This window comes from Urocitellus parryii, chromosome 8, assembly GCF_045843805.1.
Source record: "Urocitellus parryii isolate mUroPar1 chromosome 8, mUroPar1.hap1, whole genome shotgun sequence".
NCBI classification, from domain to species: Eukaryota; Metazoa; Chordata; class Mammalia; order Rodentia; family Sciuridae; genus Urocitellus; species Urocitellus parryii.
Genome location: NC_135538.1, coordinates 117,060,094 through 117,081,382, shown reverse-complemented (window position 1 = coordinate 117,081,382; position 21,289 = coordinate 117,060,094). Strand labels below are relative to the sequence as shown.

Here is a 21,289-nt window from a genome sequence, read left to right as displayed (position 1 = left end):
CAGAGACTCGCAGACCGCGGAGCCGGGATCCGCAGGTCGCGCTCGCAAATCCCAACCCTGGAGTGTGGTTCATCCTCTGTGGCGGTTAGTTTTTAATATAAAATTGCAAAACTGCTTCAGGGTCTGAGGTGCTCTGTAACTTTGTTCAGTTTTCCCTCTAGCTCGGAACCTATTTCAGGAAATGCCCTATTCTCCCAGAAGAGCCCGTTTTAGGGCCTCGGGGTAAAACAGCCAGAGCCAGAGCCAAACAGGCAGGGTCGCTCGTTAATGAGAAGTTCCAGACACTCTTACCAGGTCAAAGAAGGTTTCCACTAATAGATTTTTAATTTAGCGAGGTCCTGGCCCTTTATCTTCATGTGTTCTGCTCAACAGAGCACTTGTAACAGGGCCTGTACGTTTGTGTTCAGAAATGTGCTGAAAGTGGTTGGCATATGAGGAAAATGTCAGGTACTGGTCTATTTTAATACAGATTAGAATAACAATTGGGCACGCCTGTAATCCCAGCGATTTGGGAGGCTGAGGCAGGAGGATTGAGCCTTAGCAATTTAGAGAGACCCTGCTCAAAAAATAAAAATGCTGGGACTGGGGTTGTAGCTCAGTGGTATAGAGTGCTTGCCTAGCAGGTGTGAGGTACTGGGTTTTATCCTTGGAACCACATTAAAAAAAAATAAATAAAATAAAGGTATTGTGTCCATCTACAACAAAAAAGAAGTTCTTCAAAAAATAAATAAATAAAAGGGCTGATAAATAAATAAAAGGGCTCAGTGGTGAAGTGCCCTGGGTTCAATTCCATTACAAAAAAGAAAAATGCCATTAGGATTCTTCAGGTTTTACTAGACCCAGAGCCTATCTATAGAAACTGCAAATTCGTTCACTTCAGAAATGACTCTCTTCCGGTTGAAACTACACCCAAAACTATACACAAAAACCCCAAAGCAGTGATCACTTGGATTCCAAACTTCCCTTTTAAAAAGTTATTTGTGTAACATTTAAAGTTGAAAATAGTTGCAGGAAAGTGTTGAAGTAGATAATTATTAAAATGTCTCTGAACTTATTTGCTCTGGGGTTTTAAGGGTCTTTTCCCAGCTGCTCCCAACTGTTAAGCGGCTCCTTTAACCACCTCTCTTCTGACCAAGATGTGGTCCATGCTCCTTCCTGCAGCTCCTGTGTGAATCAGAGAATCTCACTGTATCTGTCTTGTTTTGTTTTGTTTTGTTTCTAACCTGGATCTTTTATTTTTACCTCATATTCCCCACTTGATTCCTGTTTATGTCTTCTTCCTCTTCAATCATGATGATTCTGTCAACTTCCAATTACCCTAAATGCCCATCTTACATTCAAAAAACAATACTTCCAAGGTGTTGCTTAGGGTAAGTGGTACAGTATTTACAACTACCACACATATGTGAGGTGGAAACTTTTTCATTCCATTTTACAGTCAAAAACCATCTGTTTTAGGTGCCCTCCCCGCAAGTAACCCAGAAAGTTAATAACAGACCACATAGGAGTCTCCAGATAATGTCTCTTTAGAAAGGACCCTGAGTTAAATGAAATTGCAAATAAGTGTCCAAAGAGAACATCATCAGCCCTCCTGAGATCCTAGAGAGAAGAACTATCTGGTCAGAGCTCATTTCTTAGGTAAGAGTCTAAGTCCCTTCTCTGGAAAAGTGTCTCGATTTCCTCCCCTCTACTCCAACCTGCCAAATAAAACCACAGTCCCCATTCCTCAGCACACAACACAGATGCATTTATAACCGTTTTTACTTTATTGTGCTTAGGAAGCACCCAGGAGGGATGCTCCCTGAAATGGAGAACACACACACAAAAAAAGATGAGCTGGGTCCAACCTTCCAGGTCCCCACTGACTGCGGAGCCAGTTCTCTATCTCTGGCTTTGGTCGGGCTACTCTTTCTCCTGGGACTTAAGATGACCAGTTCCCTGAGTCTACCAGGCTAGCCCGAGGAGGCCTACCCAGTCTCCACCATTACTGACTGGCATCCCGGTAGTGGTGCAGCAGGTCACTGACATCTGTACTTTCCACTTTCACCCAACCGTCTTCCTTCATATGGTACACTGTGGACAAATGAGAGAAGAGCATGGAGTCACCCTTCCCTTCAGCAAGTTCCTGTTCACAGTTTTATATTGAAGGCAACAAGAATACACATGTGCACACACAGACCCACAAAAACACACACACACACACATGCTCAAAACCCTTATTACTGGGCACTTCTTACTCTGAAAACCTCCTCCCTACCACTCTGCCTCCCCTGAGTACCCTAAAATTAAATCCCACTTCCCAGGCATGATGGTGGGATTATCAGTCTCTTACTATTAACAACGCCTCCAGAATAGCTGTCTCTGTGAGTGGCATGAACAATAGCCCTGCGACCAAGGTCATAGGCTTCTTCAGTACTAAGATTGGGCCGATAGCCACTGTCCATAACCCCGTAGGCATAACTGTTCCCACTACCCGTGGAGAACATATGTCCTGAGAGTCGAGTCCCATTTTCATCCACATAGTAAAGTCCTGGACCCTGTAGGATGAAACAAAGTTCTGAATTGAATTTGAAAAGGAAATGTTGGTAACATAGAGGCTTAAGGGTGAGTCATAAAAAGTTTTCAAAAGAATGAAAATTACCATAAGAACATTTGAATTAGGATAGCACTTTGGTAAAAATCACTTTAGAAATAAAAGGAAAAACAAAACTGGGATTCAGCTATTTTAGCAAAATAGTTTATGAAGTACATAAAGTGTCCACATCTGGACCAAGAAATAGCCTGTGCATATACTGAAACAGTTCTAGAATCCAACATTCTATATGCTGTACATCTTGTCGGGGCAGAAGTGGGAGGGTAGCAGGCAGAAGAGCTCACTCATCTGTGCTGGGGGATCATGGGAAATGGAGAGTACCCACCTTCTTGTCCCAGCCACAGATCATACTGCCCATGGAGAGGCCCATGCCCCGGTACTGACACATCATGTTGGAGAGCAGTTTGGAGGCAGCTGACACTGAGATCCGCTCCCCATTCCGCAAGTAGTACAGCCTGTATGAGGACAGGAGGTGGAGGAGGAAGTTTAGCTCTCTCCCACCTGATGAATCAGGAAATGATTAAAAGCTAAATACTTGGAAGGAATTATTTTGTAGGCTCCAAGGATCGAGGAAAGATGTGGAATGTAAAGTATCTAAAACACATTTTTAAAACCTAGTAAATGATACTACATCATCACAGCTGATGTCCACACTAAATAATTGAGAAAGTATTTGGTTTATAGGCAGCAGTACAGATGTAGATTTGGGAGGCTTTTATCACTCAAAGGCTGTTTGGGAAGTACTCTTTTAGCATTAATATAGACCACAGGGGACAAGGGTGAGGAGCAGTGATCTAGGAGACCCAGGAATCAACCACTAGACTAAGAAAGGGAGGTGTGAGGCCTCACCCACCTGCACTCCTTGGCCAACAGGCGCTCCCAGTACTGACAGTCTGCCGCACAGCCAGACATGGTGCCAAGCAGGTAGGGATTAATCTCAATCACCTTGTTCACCCTTAAGGTGGCTGAAAGAAGACAGAGTTTTGAGAGAGGCAGAATGACCCCACAATTATTCTTATGTGCCTTAGATCAATATCTGCTTTGGCTTTGGTGCAAACATCGGGCTCCTGCTGAGAAGAGGGTCCAGCTCTTCCGATTCTGCTGAAGAAGCCTGCACACTCACCAATGTAACTTCCGGCCGAGGCCCGGGAATCCACTGCTACAATAACTCCATGCTGGAACTTGAAGGCCAGTGTGGTTGTGCCATGGGCCATCTCAATCTGGACATTTCTTTCTTCATCCCTACCTAAGGACTGCAGGAATTCAGTGGGCTATGAGAGAGAAAGAGGAAGAGAAAGGGGCACTGAACACTTCTGTAGCAGGAAACTCCGAAGAAAACTGTTTTATTAAAGAGGGCTGGGAATAAGATGTGTAAGAATTCTTGAGCCACCAATATACGTGATAGTTAGAAACCAATTCTGGAATGAAATGACTTGGGAGAAGGAAAAAAAGCAGCACAGGGCACAAAACGTTTCCACTTTCCAGTGCCACAGAGATGAAAGAAAACAAATGTTGTCATAACTAAAAATGTTTAAGAATGATTTTAAGGGGTTTTCTCCCATTGATAGGTCATTGAACCTTCAGGAAACATGTTTTATGAACATATTCTCATTTTAAGGAAGAGGGGCTTGAAACCTAGACCGAATGACTTGTTCTCGGACACACTGTGAGTTTCTGAGACCAGACTAGCCACCAAAGTTCACAGGTCTTCCAAGACCCTGCACAGCCCTTACACCATGTGGCAACTTAATGAAAAAGGCTTCACGGTTTATGTGTGGTGGAGAAGGGAGAGGAAAGCTCTCTTGCTGTGGGTAAGGCGTCCCAACCTCATCCCTAACTTTGTCCTCGTCTGCACTTGCTAGCCCTTAGATACCCACGCTTCTGTGGGCTCCTCTGGGGCCGGCCCTGGATGCTGCTCTTCTTCGCTGAAGGATCACCCCCTAGGCGTTTCCCGCCTCTGGCAAGGAAACCTCAAGACAGACCCTCGATCCTCCACGCTTAGGGTTTCCCGCCACCCTCACCTGCATTCCCCGGGGGAGGGCGAGCTCCGGAGTTCGCATAGAGAAACTGTAGTGTCCCGGGTCGGAGCGATGCCTGTTTCCCGCAACGGGGACAACCCAGTCGGGCCGCTGCCCTCCGGGGGCTCCGCACACGTCCAGCAGCGCCATGATCGCTTAACACCCGGAGATCCGTCGACTCTCGGAGGAGGAAGTGAAAGCGAAAGCCGTGGCACCAAGGGGAGGGAACCAGAATTTTTTTTTTTTTCCCACATCCCCCTGCCCTTTCCGAGAAAAGGCCAGGGGATGTCTGAACCAGGAGTACTATACTGGGGACAGACGTCTCTTCTCCGCATCACAGAGGTTGATAAACGATGGGTAATGGTCTGTCCCAAGGGTGGAGAGAGCGCGCCTTCGGAAGCCCTCTTGGAGTAGATTACAGTGAGAGACACCAGGCAGGCACCCGCTGGAAACAGCCAAGGAGTGGGTAGGGCCGTGGCACCTAAAGACGTAGCCTCAATCAGAAAGGTGCAAGTCGGCAAGGGGCAGGAGGCGGTTTCATGTCGGGGCATGTGAGGGTGGGGAACCGTGTTCCTGTTAGCATCTTTCTATAAAAATCAGAGGAGAGTAGAAGTAGATGGCGGGGATGCTGGGGACACTGCGTCTGGGGCCACCGGAAAGAATGTACCCGCATTGTACCAGGTCCCAAGGAGAAGGAGAGTCTCTGAATCTCTTTCCACGTGGTCCCTTGTCGGGCCCCTCCTGGTTCAACAGTCTCCTAACCAGAGGCCACCCCCAAGAACATGCCTTTCGGCCCACCTCTCCTCGCCTGGCTCCTGACTGCAATAAAACGCTGCTGAGTTGAATCCCCGCCTCTTCTTGCAACCTGTGTCGGCCTCATCTGCCCAGCAACTGTTAACGTCACACACCCTGGCCCTCCCTGAATGGAAGAAATTTACTAGATAAGCCCGCCCACTACTCTGAGATTACCGCGGCGGCAGATGCCACTCTGAATGGAGAGAGCCTTTCAGAAAGGATCTAAGGAAACTGGGTGGGTGGTGTGAAGCCCTGCTAGTCCCTGCTCGCGCGCTTGCGCTTCCTCCATTGGGTTCGCCCTCGGTATTCCAGTTCTGAAAGAGTCGGCTCTGAGCTGCAGCTGCTGGTGTCCTGAGGAGGACCGCATCAGAGTCTTGCTCATCCTTGGGAGCAGATCAGTGTAGGGGAATAGAGGGGTGGCCACAGAAATAAAATATCTGGGGGAGCGGATGGTGCCCCTAGGGCTGTCAAACATTAATAATACTAAAAGAAGACCTTTGGAGAAGTACACTGCAAAAGGTGTTGAACTCTTGGGATGCCAGAAACAGGAGAAATCACAGTACAAAACACCAACTTTATTATAAATATCAAGAACCCACAGAGTAATTATGGGCCAGCATATGCCTTTGGACATATTGAAGGCTGCTGGTCTCCCCTTTCTGTACATTCTGAATATTTCTTCTCATTTTTAGAGTGCTGTTCAGACCAAAGCATCAAATGTATCTCTAAACCCATGGAGGGTTTACAAAATCCTGTTTGTCTTCCAGGAAGTCTTTATTATCAAGAGGAGCTTGGAGAAGAAGTCACACACATACAAATTTCAAGAATCACCCAGGAGGTTAGGTCTTAACATGTAACTCTTCCTAGCAGCAGCTGCCCACTCTATAGCTTTGGTAGGACCTTTGCTCCCAAGTTCTCCACCACAGAGAACAGAAGAAAATGGAGGGAAAGGTAATGTGCAGGTAGAGAAGTCTTTCATTCTGGAGCACCTGCAGGAGCCTGCACCATGTCGAAGTAGCATCCCCTATTCTCCATGAGCTGCTGGTGGGTTCCCTCCTCACAGATGGTGCCTCCTTTCAGAAAGAGGATGTGGTCAGCCTGCTCCACCAAGCTGAGATTCTGGGTGATAAGAAGCACAGAGCGAGAGAAACGCTCTGGGCTTTCATACAGGAGTTGCTGCACCTGAGGAAAGACAGAAACCCTGTCAGGACGGGACCCCTCACTCCCAGCACAAGAACCAGGGCTAGGACAGACCTCACAGGGTCACTGCCTGATTTGCCAATAACCCCAAGGACACTGAAGATTCCTGTTTGGAGTGTTTCTCTGTCGAACCTTTATTTTGTTAAGGAATATTCATTCATTCACATGAGGCGGTACAAAGTAGGAATCTCATGGTGAAACTAAATCTCCTCTCTGCCTATGGGCCAGGATTTCTTTGTTTTATTTTATGTTATTTTTGGTACTGGGGATTGAACTAAGGGGTGCTTAATCACTGAGCCACATCTCTAGTCCTTTTTATTTTTTGAGACAGGGTCTCACTAAATTGCTTAGGTTAGCTTTAAACTTGGAGCTTCATGCTTCAGCCTCCTAAGCCAATGAAATTAGAGGCATGTGCCACTGTACCAAGCAGGATTTTTTTTTTTTTTTTAGATTTTGAGCAAATATAACTTAGTAGTAGTAAAAAGCATGTGCACTCAAGTCAGACAGATCTGAATTTGGGTCCAGGCCAAACAGCAGGTTACTCAACCTCTCTTAGCCTCCATTGTATCTGTAGAAGAGGACAATAATGTCCAGCTCACAAGAATCACGATTAATAAATTGATGACACAGTACATGTAAAGGACTTAGTAGCAAGTCTAGTACATAAGTACAAGCTTAATTAATATTAATATTAGAATAGTCTTTTCTTTATATTTGTCTTTATGGATTCAGAGATAATCTCTTTTAACTGGTTCTGAATGTCTTGGGGGGAAAACTAATGGGAACTAAAAATTCCAAGGACCAGTTTGGATAATTGTGACATTGGTGTAACTAATGTAGGATGAGTAAAGGAAGTAAGGTTCAGTGGGATCTAGGCATTAAGAAGATGGCTGTCTTACCTGTAACTGGCTGTTTGCATCCAGGGCACTCGTGGCGTCATCTAGAATGAGTACACGTGGCTTCCGAATCAATGCTCGGGCCAAGGCCACTGCCTGTCGCTGACCTCCTGACAGCTGGCCCCCAGCCTCACCTACCTCTGCAGAGACAAGAGCCCAGATGACAGCTGGATAGACCCATGTGTTCACATGTGCAAACACACACACACACACACACCAAGGACTGATGGATACAACTGGATAGGGGAGGTTCTGGGAGGGTGGGCAGAGTTCTGAGGCTATGAGGATGAAGCCACCACAGCAACAAGATCTTACAACTTCAAATTGATGTCCACGGGGCAGGAGGAATGGAATAATAAAGATAAGACTACTGGGGTTTCAGAAGGGTAAAAGTGTTCAGGTGGTAAGATGAATAGGTACCTGTGTCATAGCCCTGAGGGAGCCCAGAAATGAAACTATGGGCTCCAGACTGTATTGCAGCACTTTTTATCTCCTCCATAGTTGGCTTCTTGATTAGACCATAGGCAATATTTTCTTGAATACTTCTTCCAAACAACTGTGGTTCTTGTCCCACTGCAGCCACCTAAGATGAGATATGGTGAAGAATCACAGAACAAGTAACAGAGGAGTATAGCTATCTGGAGATAGGACACTCATGATTGACAGCATATCATAAAATTACATTCCTCTCCTGACCACACTTCTATATCCACCCAAAGTCTCCTAATCATTCCTAACCTTCCTTTCAGCTCAGTGGCAATGCTCTCTTAGGTTGGTGCTCCCCTTCTTTCCCATGCCATCTTCTTGCTCACCTGTCTGTGCAGGTAGCGATGTTCATATTGGGGAAGGGGCTCCCCATCCAGCAGCAGCTGGCCTGTGGTGGGCTGGTAAAGATTCTGCAGCAGGGCAGCCACAGTGCTCTTCCCTGATCCATTGGGTCCCACTAGTGCTGTCACTTTACCAGGATACAGGGTGAATGTCAGCCCCTGGAAGTCAGAGAATCACAATAAGAAGCACTCTAATCAAGGACTCTAACATTAAGACTGTCATTGTCTTGTTACTTAGCATGACGTCTTACCCCAGAGAAGAAAGGAGAAAATGAGGACATATAGGAATTCTTAAATATCTATCTATATAGATATAGATAGATATACAGATATAGATAGATAGATAAATTTTAAGCAAATATAACTTATTTTCTTAAAATAAGTAAAATGACACAATACCTTTATTTTTGTTTATTTTCATTTTATGTGGTGCCAGGGATTGAACACAGTGCCTCACACAAGCGAGGCAAGCGCTCTACCACTGAGCCACAACCCCAGCCTCGACATATAGGAATTCTTACTAGCCCATATGCATAGACTTCTGGGATGATACCTCCCCAAGGAGAAGAGATGGGAGATGAGACAAAGAAGAAGGTAAAGAAAAGCACCACTATGCCACACACATGATACTGGATACCACCAGGAAGCAGAAAAAAAAAATCACATTCTTAATCACACAAGAAAAGAAAGAAGACCAGGAACACATATTTTGGTGAGCAAGTCCTTGGAACATGAGAGTCTTCTCTTTAAAACCTCTTTTCCCATTCTCCTTGGAAGTTCAAACTAATCCTTGAGTTTGGGGAAGATTTATGGAACAGATATGCTTACCAATGCCTGTTTATTTTTTACTTATTTATTTTGGTACCAGGGATTGAACCCAGAGGCACTCAACCACTGAGCCACATCCCCAGCGTTTTTTGTTTTGTTGTTTTGTTTTAGATAGTTCTCACTAAGTTGCTTAAGGCCTCATTAAGTTGCTGAGGCTGGCTCTGAACTAGTGATCCTACTACCTTAGCCTCCCAAACCACTGGTATTACAGGCATGTGCCACCATGCCCAGCCTTATCAATGTCTTTTACAGATTGGGCTTGATGTTTAGCAGGCTAGAAGCAGAAAGAAAATTTAGGATGACAGAGGTTAAGGTGAGGTGGCTGGAATACAGAGATTGAGAGGCTATACCTGCAGCACTGGGACATCTGGATCATTAGGATAGGCAAAGGAGACATCTTGGAACTGGACAAGGCTCTCCATGTTTGAGGGAATCAATAGACCCCTGGGTGGGCAGCGAGGGGTCCGGTCCAGATATTCAAATATTTTATCTGAGGAGCCTATAGCCTTCTGTACCTGGGGATAGGTGGAAAGCAGCACCTGTAGGAGAGATATGAATGTGAGAGGGGCGGTGGGGAATCCTAACCTACTTGCCAGCATTATATGACGTGAGAAGGGTAAAGAGTGGAAGGAAAGGAACACAGGTGTGACAGGATGGGGAAGGAATGGCACTGGGGAGTGAAACTGGAAGGGCCTCACCTTGACAGCACCAGTGAACTGTATCTGGTAGAGAACAAATGCAACGAGGTTCCCACTGCTTACAGTCCCTGTTATCACCATCTGCCCACCAATGTATAGGATTCCCACCTTCAGCAGCAGCCCTGAGATCTATGGAGAGACCACACAGAGAGACTTTTAAAAAGAAGAATTGTGGAAGGGACACAAAGAACCAGAGTAGTTAGCATAAAGGAGAGATAAAGTCCCTTTCTCTCAATCTATAGTAGCAGGCTCCATAAGTAGAAAGGAAGAATGAACCAGAGAATCCACAGAGTCTGACTCAAATACAGATCCCAGGAGTCGTCCTTACCTTTCTCACATCACCATTATCAACTTATTTGGGGAGCATTTTACTCTTCACAAAAAGACTTTCATGAATATGCTGTCAGCTATTATTAGTATCAAGAGTCCCTGTAAAGGAGGGTCTATCATTTCCATTTTTCTAAATGAGGAAACAGCCTCAGAGAAGGTAAGTTACCTGCCTGTACTCAGAGCTAGTAAACGGCAGCATCAAGCCAGGACTGCTGATTGCTGTTCAGTTCCCTTTACATTCCATCACAGATGCCCCTGATCCCTGGCTTCTAGTATTCCCATGGCTCTCACTAGCATATCGGCACAGCACCACTATGAAGTGGGCCCAGGTGCAGAAATTTATGACTCCCTTAGCTTTTGCTAAGAGGCAAAGGAAGGCCCTAGGACTGGAAGGCATGACATCTTTCCAATCCATAAGGTTGGGTGAACTTTGTGTACCATAGTGGAAGGAAGCTACTTAGCAACCCTAAAAGAAGAAGGAAGTTAGAGACAACAAGTAGAGTAACTGAGTCTCAGTGCTATGATGAAAACTCTAAACCAACCATGTCCTGGTGCAGGAAGAATGGAAGGAAGATCAGGAAAAGGACAAGGGAGTGGCAACTCATCTCCAGGTTCTCACATCAGTGGTGCACAGGTTGAATGCATAGGCCATGGCCTCCTTTTGGTTGAGTGTCTTCATTTCCTCCAGCTTCTGCCTAAACTTCTGGGCCTCGCCTTCCTCATTGGCAAAGCTCCGGACTGTAGGCATAGCTGATAGGGCCTCGATGGCCACCTGGCTGGCCTCTGCCAGAGAGTCCCGCACCTGTACTCCCAGTGACTGTGAAGACAAGGACAAGAAATGTCACATAAGGTTAGCAAACCATAAGAGACACTATTATCTGAACTACCTTCTTAAAAATTAAAGTCAGGAAGAGAAAGAGGGACAGGAGGGAAGACAAGGGGGCACAACTATACCACTGGACACTAAAGACATGCAGGGAAGAGGAAAATTTCTCAAAATAGTTTGAGGATCATATTCTTAAGGAGAGATTGTGGGCAGAAGTTAGAAGAGAATATGGAGATCAATGCTGAGCAATGTGTGAACATGGATTATAGGAACTATAGGGACAGGGAGTTCCATGAAGATGGAGAATCAGTGAAGGTACCAAGAGAGTCATGCTGTAAGTAATCTGAGGGAAAATGAGTCTCCCAGTCAGTGATGATGGTCTGTGTAGGTTGAGCCAACTCCCTGGACATACCTGGCACCATTTTCCCAGCTTCTCAGGCAGAAGGAAAAGCAGAGGCAGGGCAGCTAGGGTGACCAGGGTGAGGGTCAGTGATCCCCAGAGCATGAGCCCCAAGAGACACAGTCCTCGCACCAGGTACCACATCAATATGCTCAGCTCCTCACTCAGAGACTCACACACGGCGGATGTGTCATCTCTTACTCGAGAGGTGATGTTACCTGCCAGGGTCGGGGAGAAGAGAGTGGAAGGAATGAGACCAGTTCACAGAGTGATGAGAAGAACGAACAAAGAGCCAGGATGCCAGGGTTGGGGTGTCAACATGGGTTTCTAAGGAGGCTAGGCAAATAAGCTTAGGAGTCTGGGGAGGTGTGGGAACCTCAATGCAGAAAAAATGAGTGTCAGAGAGGAAAAGCCTGGCCAAAGGCCTTCATTTCAACTCTAAGAAAGTTGGTTTGCCTGTGATTTTATATTTCTCTAAAAGCTTTCTCTTCCTTAAAGCTTTGTATATCCCACACTATTCACAAGAAGGAGCTCAAATTGGTCGCGCAGCAGACCCAGAGACCCAGAGGGAGGGTGCTGCTAGGAAGCAGTCCAGGAGTCCAGGATGAATGCTGCATTGGGAATCAAGATACTGGGTCTAACACCAAGTTTGCCTCTAACCAAATATGACTATCCAGGTTTCAGCATTTAGGGTCTAGACCTCATGAGGCAGTTAGGCTTCATGATCTCAACATTCCCAGGTTTCAAATTCTATAGTTTCTGTCTAGAACACATGGGGACATATTTATGTGGAATTCTGGATGAAAACATTTTTTAAGGTAAAGAGAACAATATTGTTTCTGAGGTATATCAAATAAGAATGTGTGGTTTAGGGCTGGGTTTCTGGCTCAGCGGTAGAGCACCCGCCTAGCATGTGTGAGGCCCTGGGTTCAATCCCCAGCACCACATAAAAGTAAATAAATAAAACAAAGTATTGTGTCCAACTACAACTAATAAATAAATAAGAATGTGTGGGTTGGGCTGGGGATGTGGCTCAAGCGGTAGCGCGCTCGCCTGGCATGTGTGCGGCCTGGGTTCGATCCTCAGCACCACATACCAACAAAGATGTTGTGTCCGCCGAGAACTAAAAAATAAATATTAAAAAATTCTCTCTCTCTCTCTCCTCTCTCACTCTCTCTTTAAAAAAAAAAAAAGAATGTGTGGGTTTAAGAAAGGCAGAGGAAATCTGCAAGATTAAAAGTAAAAGAGCTTATATGGAGATAAAGAGCATAAGAGTGTATAAGGAATTTCATGAGAAACCTGTTTGGTTCTGCTGGAAAAACTCCGTCTCCTGGCGCAGGACAGCCTGAAACACCTTTCCCTGAAAGTGACTATGTACACGCCCCATTGTGCTGTTATAGATCCCATCACCCACGAACTCCAGCAGTGCACTAAAAAGAGATGGGGGAGAAGAAGGGTCAGGGTATGTTCAGGCAAGGAAGAGAAGGTCCCAGATATCCCTGCAGGAGTGCACTTTGGATGGTCTCCCCAGTATCCAACCCTCTCTTTTCCAGGGTTCCTATGCTGAACTCCCAGACCTGGCTATGGTGAGAATGGACATAAGAGTGATGTTTCGGGTTAAAGTAGTAGCTGTCTTATCTTGTAGAATCGAGTCCGTGAGGCGGCCAGTGAAGAATGGAATGGCCATCTCCCCTGGGAGAGAAGAGAGATGGGTCAGTCACAAACTTTAAGTCTGAGTAGGTCATCTCTCCTCAAACTGTCTCCGCCCAGCCCCTCTCCAGGCTTACCATTACCCTGCAGGGCAGCTGCAGAAAAAAAGACTTTGAGTTCATAGCCCAAGCTGAATATGACTGAACTCACAATCCTGTGGTTGCCCCACCAGCCCCTTCAGGAGGTTTAATTAAGAAGGATGGAGATGGTGCAGTAAAACACACTCCTATTAGAAATAAGATATTCTGCCTCAGAGAAAGGACTTGCTCATAGTGACCCAGGCCAGCACTGAAGCCCAGGACTTCTGCTCCCACCCAGTGCAGTCTGGAATGGTCCCTGCAGACCTGAGCTAGGTAGAGGTCCACCCATCTACATTTCCCAGAACCCACACTGCTCTTCTTTGACCATCACCCTGGATTTTCTGCCCAGCCCCCAGCGTCCTTCCCTTCAGCCCTGCGTCTCCCTTACCAAGACAGGAGAGAACCAGTAGGACCAGGATCAGAGGGAAACGTCGCACCTCTGAGCCCAGGCAGCCTAGAAGTCGACGTACCGCAACCCCAGAGTCTCCATGACCGCTGGCCTCCCAGAGGCTCCCGAGCTTGTGCCACAGTGCGGCTGCAGGCAGCGCGGCTACATAACTGAGGACGAACGCATCCAGGCGACTTCCCCAATGCAATAGTCTGGTGCTATCAACATCCCCGAGGGCTCCCCACGAGCCCAGCTCTCGAAGCAAGGCAAGTCCCGGCAAGGCCAAACCCAGGGCCGCCGCCAATGGCTCCAAAACTGCCAGCCACCCGTGGCCCCTTGTGCTTCCGCCCTTGCAGCCAACTGTTGCCTTGAGGATCCCGCGGACCCCCAGCCACAGTATGATCCAGCGGCTCAGGCCCACCACCCAGGTCCGGAGCAGCAGCAGCGAAGAGGGCACTAGCCGGGAGACTACTCCGGGCAGCGCAGTCCGGAGCAGCACACAGTCGGCGGAAAGTAGCAGTGACGCCCCCAGCCACGCTCCCAGGGAAGCTCCGGAGCAGCGGAAGAACCTGCAGCCGGCGGACCACTTTGGACAGGCCATTGCCTCGCAGGAGCTGTCCCTGGTCCCGGCCTGGGACTCTCCGCTTTCCCGACTGGGCCGGAGTCTCTGCTGCGGGAATCCACGATCCTGTGGGCGACCGGACCAGCGGCTGGGGGAGGGAAGAGCCGCCGGCCAAGGCGGAGCTCTAGGAAAGTCCCAGGAACCGGCTGATGCCGGCCGCGCTGGCTAGAAGTGTGGCTGTTTAGGGGAAAGGGAAATCGAAAGCGGCCGCCGCTCATTAGACCCGCCCACTTCTAAAAGCGACCCGCCCAAACTATTTTGGAAGTGGTCATTGAAATCAGAACTGACATTCTGGCTAGCAGCCCTAGTGTCCCCATTGTCGCTATCACACAGCCCCCCCCCCCCTGCTTCCCCTCCTCTCCCGGCCTCCTTCAGGTCCACGGGCACAAATTTTCTCACCGCAGCCGCCTGGCGGGACTCTTCTGTCACCTGTCTCCGGGCAGATCTGCCCAGCACAGGTTAGGACAGCGCGCGACGCCTCGCCGGCGCCCCCTGGCGGAAGTAGTGAGGGGGCGGGGCTGCGAGCCGTAGGCAGCGCGCTGCCGCTGATTGGAAACCAGTGCCCCAGTCAGCAAGGAGCGCGGCGTTTGGCTGGGATGCTGCGGGCTGGAGCACCTACCGGGGACTTCTCCCGGACCGGAGAAGTCCACACTGGGGTAATGAGTCTGGGTCTGAGGGTTGGCAGAGGGCTCAGGGAGGTGGAGACAGGAGGACCCTGGAAGAGCCGGGCAGTGAATAGAGAAACTAACCAGAAGTTTAGGGAGGTAGCCTGGAGCAGCCAGTGCTTGCACTCCGCAATGAACATAGGTGCCCCTATTCGTAAGGGAGATGTTCAGGGTCTCCGTGCGACCGTGTTGGAAAAGGGAGCTTTGGCTCTTAGCTGGTAGCGTCAAGGGGAAGCTGCTCTGAAGCGCTTTCGCTTTCACTCTGGTGTGTACAATGGGGGTGAGTTAAATCATGAGAGGAGCTTGGAGACTGCAAAGAGATAAGGAAATGGTGCCCTGAATGAAGCAGGACAGCACTTGGAAGAAAGAAATATGAGCATTTATGCAGAAGGACCAATTCATTACACAAAACTTTGTCCCTGGGTAACTCGCAGCCCAAGCACTAATAAAGGAAGGAAGGTGTCCTTATGTGAGTCAGTGATGCTCTTTCCCGGAAGGCTCCTGCTTAGCACAGGTGCTACCGTGCTCCCTACCTTACCTCCCTCATGCCCGCTGGGGGAGTTTGCCCATACCGGGTGCCTGGAGCATATGAAAGCATATGGCTGGTTTCTGCTCTCTGACCACTGACTGCCACCACTCTAGGCCTCAGGTGGTTTTGTTATAGAGATGGCCTCTGAGATGTAGTACTCCTGTTCTCTGGCCCTTTGTATATAAGTCAGTATGTCAGAAAGTGCACTCGAGGTAGGCTCCGTAGGGGCCAGAGTAAGGCATGGAGACCTGCCCACTTCTAAAAGCTATCCGCCCAAAATATTTTGGAAGTGGTCATTGAAATCAGAACTGACATTCTGGCTAGCAGCCCTGGTGTCCCCCTTGTCGCCATCACACACTCACTTCCCTCCTCTCCTGGCCTCCTTCAGATCCACATTCACAAATTTTCTCGTCCTAGCCACTTGGAGGGACTCTTTCTTCACCTGTCTCTGGGCAGATCTGCCCAGTACAGGTTAGGACAGCTCAAGATGCCTCACCAGCACCAGGTGAGCAGTGGAAAGCACAAGAAGTCTCACTGCCAGATTAGCAGTGGAAAGCACAAGAAGTCCAATCAAGGGATAGGAGTTAGACCTGGGTTTTAGTTCCAGGTCTGCTATTAATTCTGCATGACCTTGGCTACGTAATTTCTTCTCCGTGACTCAGTTTCCTCCACTGAACAGAGAATCTTTAAGGCTCCTTCCAACTCAACAAGATCTGGAAAAGTATATCTTTATCCTCTTTCATTCTTCCTTAATCCTTTTCTTGACCTGGAAATTTCAGTTCAAATTTTCCAGTCAAGAGATCTGGACAGAGATCAGCACTCTCCTAGTACAGACTCTTCCCCTGGCTGCAAAGACTTTGATTTACCTCTTTTAATCCTTCTATGTGTTCTTGTTTCTACCCTCCTACCTTGACCCGTGGCCATGCCAACCACTGACCTCCTTGATGTTTTCCATTGCCTGGTAAATTTAAAGAGCTCACTTCTGATTAAGCAAGAATGGAGGTAGAGGATTTGGGATCAAAAAAAGATCTGACCTTGTTTATCAAATTCACAGTAACTTGCACTATCAGATCTGGACCACATCTGCACCTACAACAGGCACAAGATAGTGGAGACTATTCACTTGTGGGCTTCTTCACCAGCACATGGAAGTGACCCCCTCCAGCCCTCCCCTCAGGAGGATCACTTCTCCCTTTAGGAACCTCATCTCCACCTCTCTTTTGAGTGGTAAGAATTCCACTTAGGGAAGTTGGAGCTTAGAGATAGCTCTTTCTGTGCGGTCTTAGAGCCAGGCTGTGACATTTGCCTACAGCTGAATGAAACAGTAGGGAAAGAAGAAAGATGTAGGGGAAAAAAAAATCCTGTGCTAGGAGTCAGCTCTGGCCTGAACTACTGTGTGACCTTGAGCTAGTCACCTTCCCTCTCCGGGAATGTCTCCTCTTCTATAGCTTAAGGGATGGGGACTTTTCCTGCTCTGACATTTCATACTCTGTGTCTTTGCAGACAACCATCATGGCAGTGGAGTTTGATGGGGGTGTCGTGGTGGGTTCTGATTCCCGGGTGTCTGCAGGGTGAGTACAGTGAAGGTGTATACCTTTGGAAGGAAGCTAATGATGGCCCCCAATACACATTTTTTCTGACCCATTTGTGAAAAAATCTGATAGGTTAGAGCTTTCAGGAAATGAAGCTGACCTTTTCAAAAATCCACTATAATATGACCTTGGGTAGATGTATGGGTGCTGAATTCATGGAGGAGGATCTAGGGTCTGAGTGCCTAAATAGCCTGTCCTTGTCATGTGTCACGATAAGTGTAAAGGACTAGGGTCTGAATGTGGCACAGGCTGTAGGTTTCTGAGGAGTCTTCTTCCATCTGTGTTTAAGGATAAACAAGATGGCTTCATCAAGTAAGCATCTCACTTCTCATTTTTACATTTTCATTTAATTTTGTCTCTTCTCCCCTCCTAGCCAGTTTTCTCACATGCAACATGAGTATATAGGATTAGATCAGTATTACTTACATTATGTTCTGTAGAACAGAACTCCTCCAAGATGATTAATAGGGAAGAAAAATTCATGAGGCACATGTTTCTTAACTCCGTATATTTGTTTTGTTGTAAAATCTAAGTCTGAAAAGAAGTCTAATTAATAATGATTAATAGAGTGATTATTTTATCTGAGGTTATTTTATTTTTGTTGGCTGCTTTAATCCAAGCATTAAATTTCATGCTATTCTCTTTTCAAATAACCTTGAGAAACAATAAATGATTAGCCCCCAAATTCCTGCAACTCTAACATTAATGACCATTGGCTGTTTCCCAACAGAGAAGCAGTGGTCAACCGGGTGTTTGACAAGCTGTCCCCTCTACACCATCGCATCTACTGTGCCCTCTCTGGTTCAGCCGCTGATGCCCAAGCCATTGCAGACATGGCTGCCTACCAGCTGGAGTTGCATGGGTATGACACCCTGAGGACCTGACTCCAGATGAAGTATCTTGTTCTAGGAGCAATGTTTCAGCTTCTGTTTTTGTTAGCTTTGAACAGTTTCCACATCTGTAAAGTGGAGTAAATAGTACCTACCCTGACTCCCCAGATGGCTGTTTTGAGATCAAATGATAAATGTGAAAGCCGTTTGAAAACTGTAAATCACTATCCTAAGAAAACTCATCAGGAAGAAAACGATGATGTGGGGCTCACCATAATATCAGGCAGTCACCACATGAGAAATCAAAGTCCCTAGGACTGAGGTGAAGCTTATCTGCTTTTCCCCATAAGGGCAGGGCCCTTGCAGCCAAAAGAGACTTGTACCATTGCAAGGTGGGTGGGGTGGAGCTGAGTGGAAGAGGGTGAATAACTGAAAGCTCCTTACAAATTGGTGGTGTGGCTCTCTAGTTTCTCTGTAGATGAGGGAAAGAATCTGGAGTTTGAACTATTGCAGCTGTAGGTTCAAGTGTCACTTGGCAGGGATGACAGTAACGGCACAGGAGGGTGGGACTTAAGAAAATGTTATCAACCCTTATTCCTAACATCTCCTTCAGGTTGGAACTGGAAGAACCTCCACTGGTTCTGGCTGCTGCAAATGTGATAAGGAACATCACCTACAAATATAGGGAAGACTTGTCGGCACACCTCATGATAGCTGGCTGGGACCAACGTGAAGGGGGCCAGGTGAGTCCCTCCTAAGGCACCCCCTTCCTTGGGGTTTCCCATTTCCCTACCCAGGAGATGGAGGTCATAAGTCATTCCAGCAATGAGTTCCAAAGACACTGCCTCTTAAAAAGTACACTACAGCCTCAATTGTTGGGAATATGAAAAACAGGGGCTTCCCTGCAGGGTGCAGAGACGACCTGCTTGACTCAATGGGATCGAGCGGCTCTATGATTCTTTAGTCTGACCTGAGGGTGCCTCCGCTGCCAGGTATATGGAACCCTGGGAGGAATGCTGACTCGACAGCCCTTTGCCATTGGTGGATCTGGCAGCACTTACATGTACGGTTATGTGGATGCAGCATATAAACCAGGCATGACCCCTGAGGAGTGCAGGCGCTTCACCACAGATGGTAACTAACCATATGGGAGGTAACCTGGGGGTGGGAGGCTGCACGTGGGAAGGAAGTAGGTTACAAGGAACAGGAATATAGATGGCCACTTAATTTAATGTCCAAACTGGGACACTGTGAAAGGGAAATTGGGAAGGACAAATATAAGACTGAATGGGGTTTGAGGACAATAGGGGTAAATCAGAACTGTTCAGAACAAAATAAGCTAGGATATGTGGTCCTCATAGGAACCAGTGGTGTGCTGGGCTGGCTCATGTCAATGCATGAGGGCTGACTGTTAAATATCCGAGGGTTTGGAACTTCTTGTTAATCTGTTTGAAACTGATCAGTGGGTACATCTAAACCAAGGGCATGAGTGGGAGCTACATATGAAGGCTTCTTTTTGGTTGCTTTTCTGAAGCTGGTTTACCAGTTCACCACTAAATATGCCTCTCTGGAAGCGGGGTTTTGAGGTGGACAGGAGGGGAAGGAAAAGATTTTTGAAGCTAAGTCATTCTCTCCTCCTCTCTCGAACTTGAAATCCTCTGCAGCTATCACTCTGGCCATGAACCGGGATGGTTCCAGTGGAGGTGTCATCTACCTGGTCACTATCACCGCTGCAGGTGTGGATCATCGAGTAATCTTGGGGAATGAGCTGCCAAAATTCTATGACGAGTGAATCTTCCTCTGACTTTCCTTCCTTGTTTTTAATAAACTCTACAGGACCAGAGGCCAGAGTGGTGAATGGGGAATGGGTGTCAGAGAGGTGAATATTAGGAGAGGGGGCTTCTTCCCTCCCAGATGTCAGCATATCCTTTTAATTCTTGTCTCAGATCTGAAACATCTTTCCTAGAGAAAGGAGACAGGAGAATACTAGAAATAGGAGGGAACCTATATGTGATAGGTCATCATGTACTCAGTGATTTTTAAACATTATAGATAATTTTTTAAAATCTCATAGGGCTGCTGGGTATGGCTCAGTGGCAGAGCACATGCCCTGGATTCAATCCCTAACACACACACATCATCATCATCATCATCATCATCATCATCATCATAATAATAATAAAACAACTCATTCCAAGGCTTAAGAGATAAGGGTGCAAAAAATAACCTGCAAGTTTGTCTGTTGACACTTAGGAAATTGTTACAGATGTTTGAGTAACTGGGTTAAACATAGCTGAGTTCTGGTACTATCTTTGCCTGTACTTCCTGAGTGACAGGGCAACTTATTTCCCTTCAGAGAGCTCTCCTTTTCTTCTCTGTACCAGAGAGTGGTGAGTGTTTTCTTTCTCCAGCATCCAATGACATTTTGCTAATAAGTGATCCCTTGGACACTGGGATTATGGCTCAGTTGTAAAGCACTCGTCTGGCATGTGTAAGGCACTGGGTTCAATCCTCAGTACCACATTTTAAAAGTAAATAAATAAGTAAAATAAAGGTATTGTGTCCATCTACAACTAAAGAAAATATATTTTTTTAAAAAAATGATCCCTTGGACTGGGGATGTGGCTCAACTGGTAACGCGCTCGCCTGGCATGCGCTGGGTGCTGGGTTCGATCCTCAGTACCACATAAAATAAAATAAATATGTTGTGTCCACTGAAAACTGAAAAATAAATATTAAAAAAATTCTCTCTCTCTCTCTCTCTCCTCTCTCTCTTTAAAAAAAAAAAAAAAAAAAAGATCCCTTAAGAGGTCCATTCAACGGAAACGGAAATATAAGTAGCATCTCAGGCTAAACCTGCTAATTTAGAGTACTCAGAGACAATCACATACCCTTAGGAGTGTGGGGAAAATCTAAAATCTTAAAAGCCTCCTTGCTATTTGTTTTGAATTTTAAAAATAATAGTTTAAGAGCCTCTCTCTCCTGGTGATCACAACTAGAAACTCTGTACAGGATACAAAAAGCAAGTACTTGAGGAGTCTGAAAGTAAACAAGAGCAGGTGGGTTGTGAAGAGGGTCAGAACTCAAAGGCCATGTTCAAGGCCTTTCTTCCCCACCCCCCTTTGCCCTGAAGTCATTCTCTGAGTACAGACGTGCACTAGAGCATAGCACAAATGCTAAGTCTCCAAAACAAATACTAGAGGAAGTAAGAAAAAGGGCTCCTGTGGGCTGGAGAGTGTAGGGGAATCTCCAGAAAAGACCCCTGAGGCTGGGGATTCCCTGATTCCAGGTCTGAACCCTCGTGATTGCTCAATTACCCTTGAGCTGCACAAGCCAGGGACTTACCCATGTGACACACCCTAAGCAGCACAGTGAGACTGAGAACTGAACCAAGATTGAAACTTATTAAAACTGGAAGGCTTGATTTTTTTTATTGGCCAACTAACTGCTCTTATATCCCTA

At 46.8% G+C, this 21,289-nt stretch overlaps 3 protein-coding genes across 3 annotated transcripts; 1 reads left to right on the top strand and 2 right to left on the bottom strand.

The window, feature by feature from the left end:
- Positions 1–1,759: 1,759 nt before the first annotated feature.
- Psmb8 (proteasome 20S subunit beta 8) lies at positions 1,760–4,819 on the bottom strand. The gene is made up of 6 exons (XM_026382582.2): positions 4,615–4,819; positions 3,717–3,864; positions 3,447–3,558; positions 2,919–3,048; positions 2,333–2,537; positions 1,760–2,073 (listed from the first exon to the last, which is right to left on the bottom strand). Exons 1-6 carry the CDS (start codon positions 4,759–4,761, stop codon positions 1,985–1,987), a joined length of 831 nt encoding a protein of 276 aa, XP_026238367.2. The 5' UTR covers positions 4,762–4,819; the 3' UTR covers positions 1,760–1,984.
- Positions 4,820–5,981: 1,162 nt separating this feature from the next.
- Tap1 (transporter 1, ATP binding cassette subfamily B member) lies at positions 5,982–14,468 on the bottom strand. Its single transcript, XM_026382584.2, has 11 exons — positions 13,590–14,468; positions 12,989–13,103; positions 12,711–12,841; positions 11,424–11,629; positions 10,805–11,002; positions 9,856–9,984; positions 9,508–9,696; positions 8,315–8,488; positions 7,923–8,085; positions 7,506–7,642; positions 5,982–6,588 (listed from the first exon to the last, which is right to left on the bottom strand). Exons 1-11 carry the CDS (start codon positions 14,188–14,190, stop codon positions 6,382–6,384), a joined length of 2,250 nt encoding a protein of 749 aa, XP_026238369.2. The 5' UTR covers positions 14,191–14,468; the 3' UTR covers positions 5,982–6,381.
- Positions 14,469–14,749: 281 nt separating this feature from the next.
- Psmb9 (proteasome 20S subunit beta 9) lies at positions 14,750–19,670 on the top strand. The gene is made up of 6 exons (XM_077801641.1): positions 14,750–14,867; positions 16,909–16,976; positions 17,728–17,859; positions 18,441–18,570; positions 18,820–18,961; positions 19,492–19,670. The coding sequence occupies exons 1-6, from the start codon at positions 14,808–14,810 to the stop codon at positions 19,617–19,619; spliced, it is 660 nt and encodes a 219-aa protein (XP_077657767.1). The 5' UTR covers positions 14,750–14,807; the 3' UTR covers positions 19,620–19,670.
- The last annotated feature ends 1,619 nt before the right edge of the window (positions 19,671–21,289 follow it).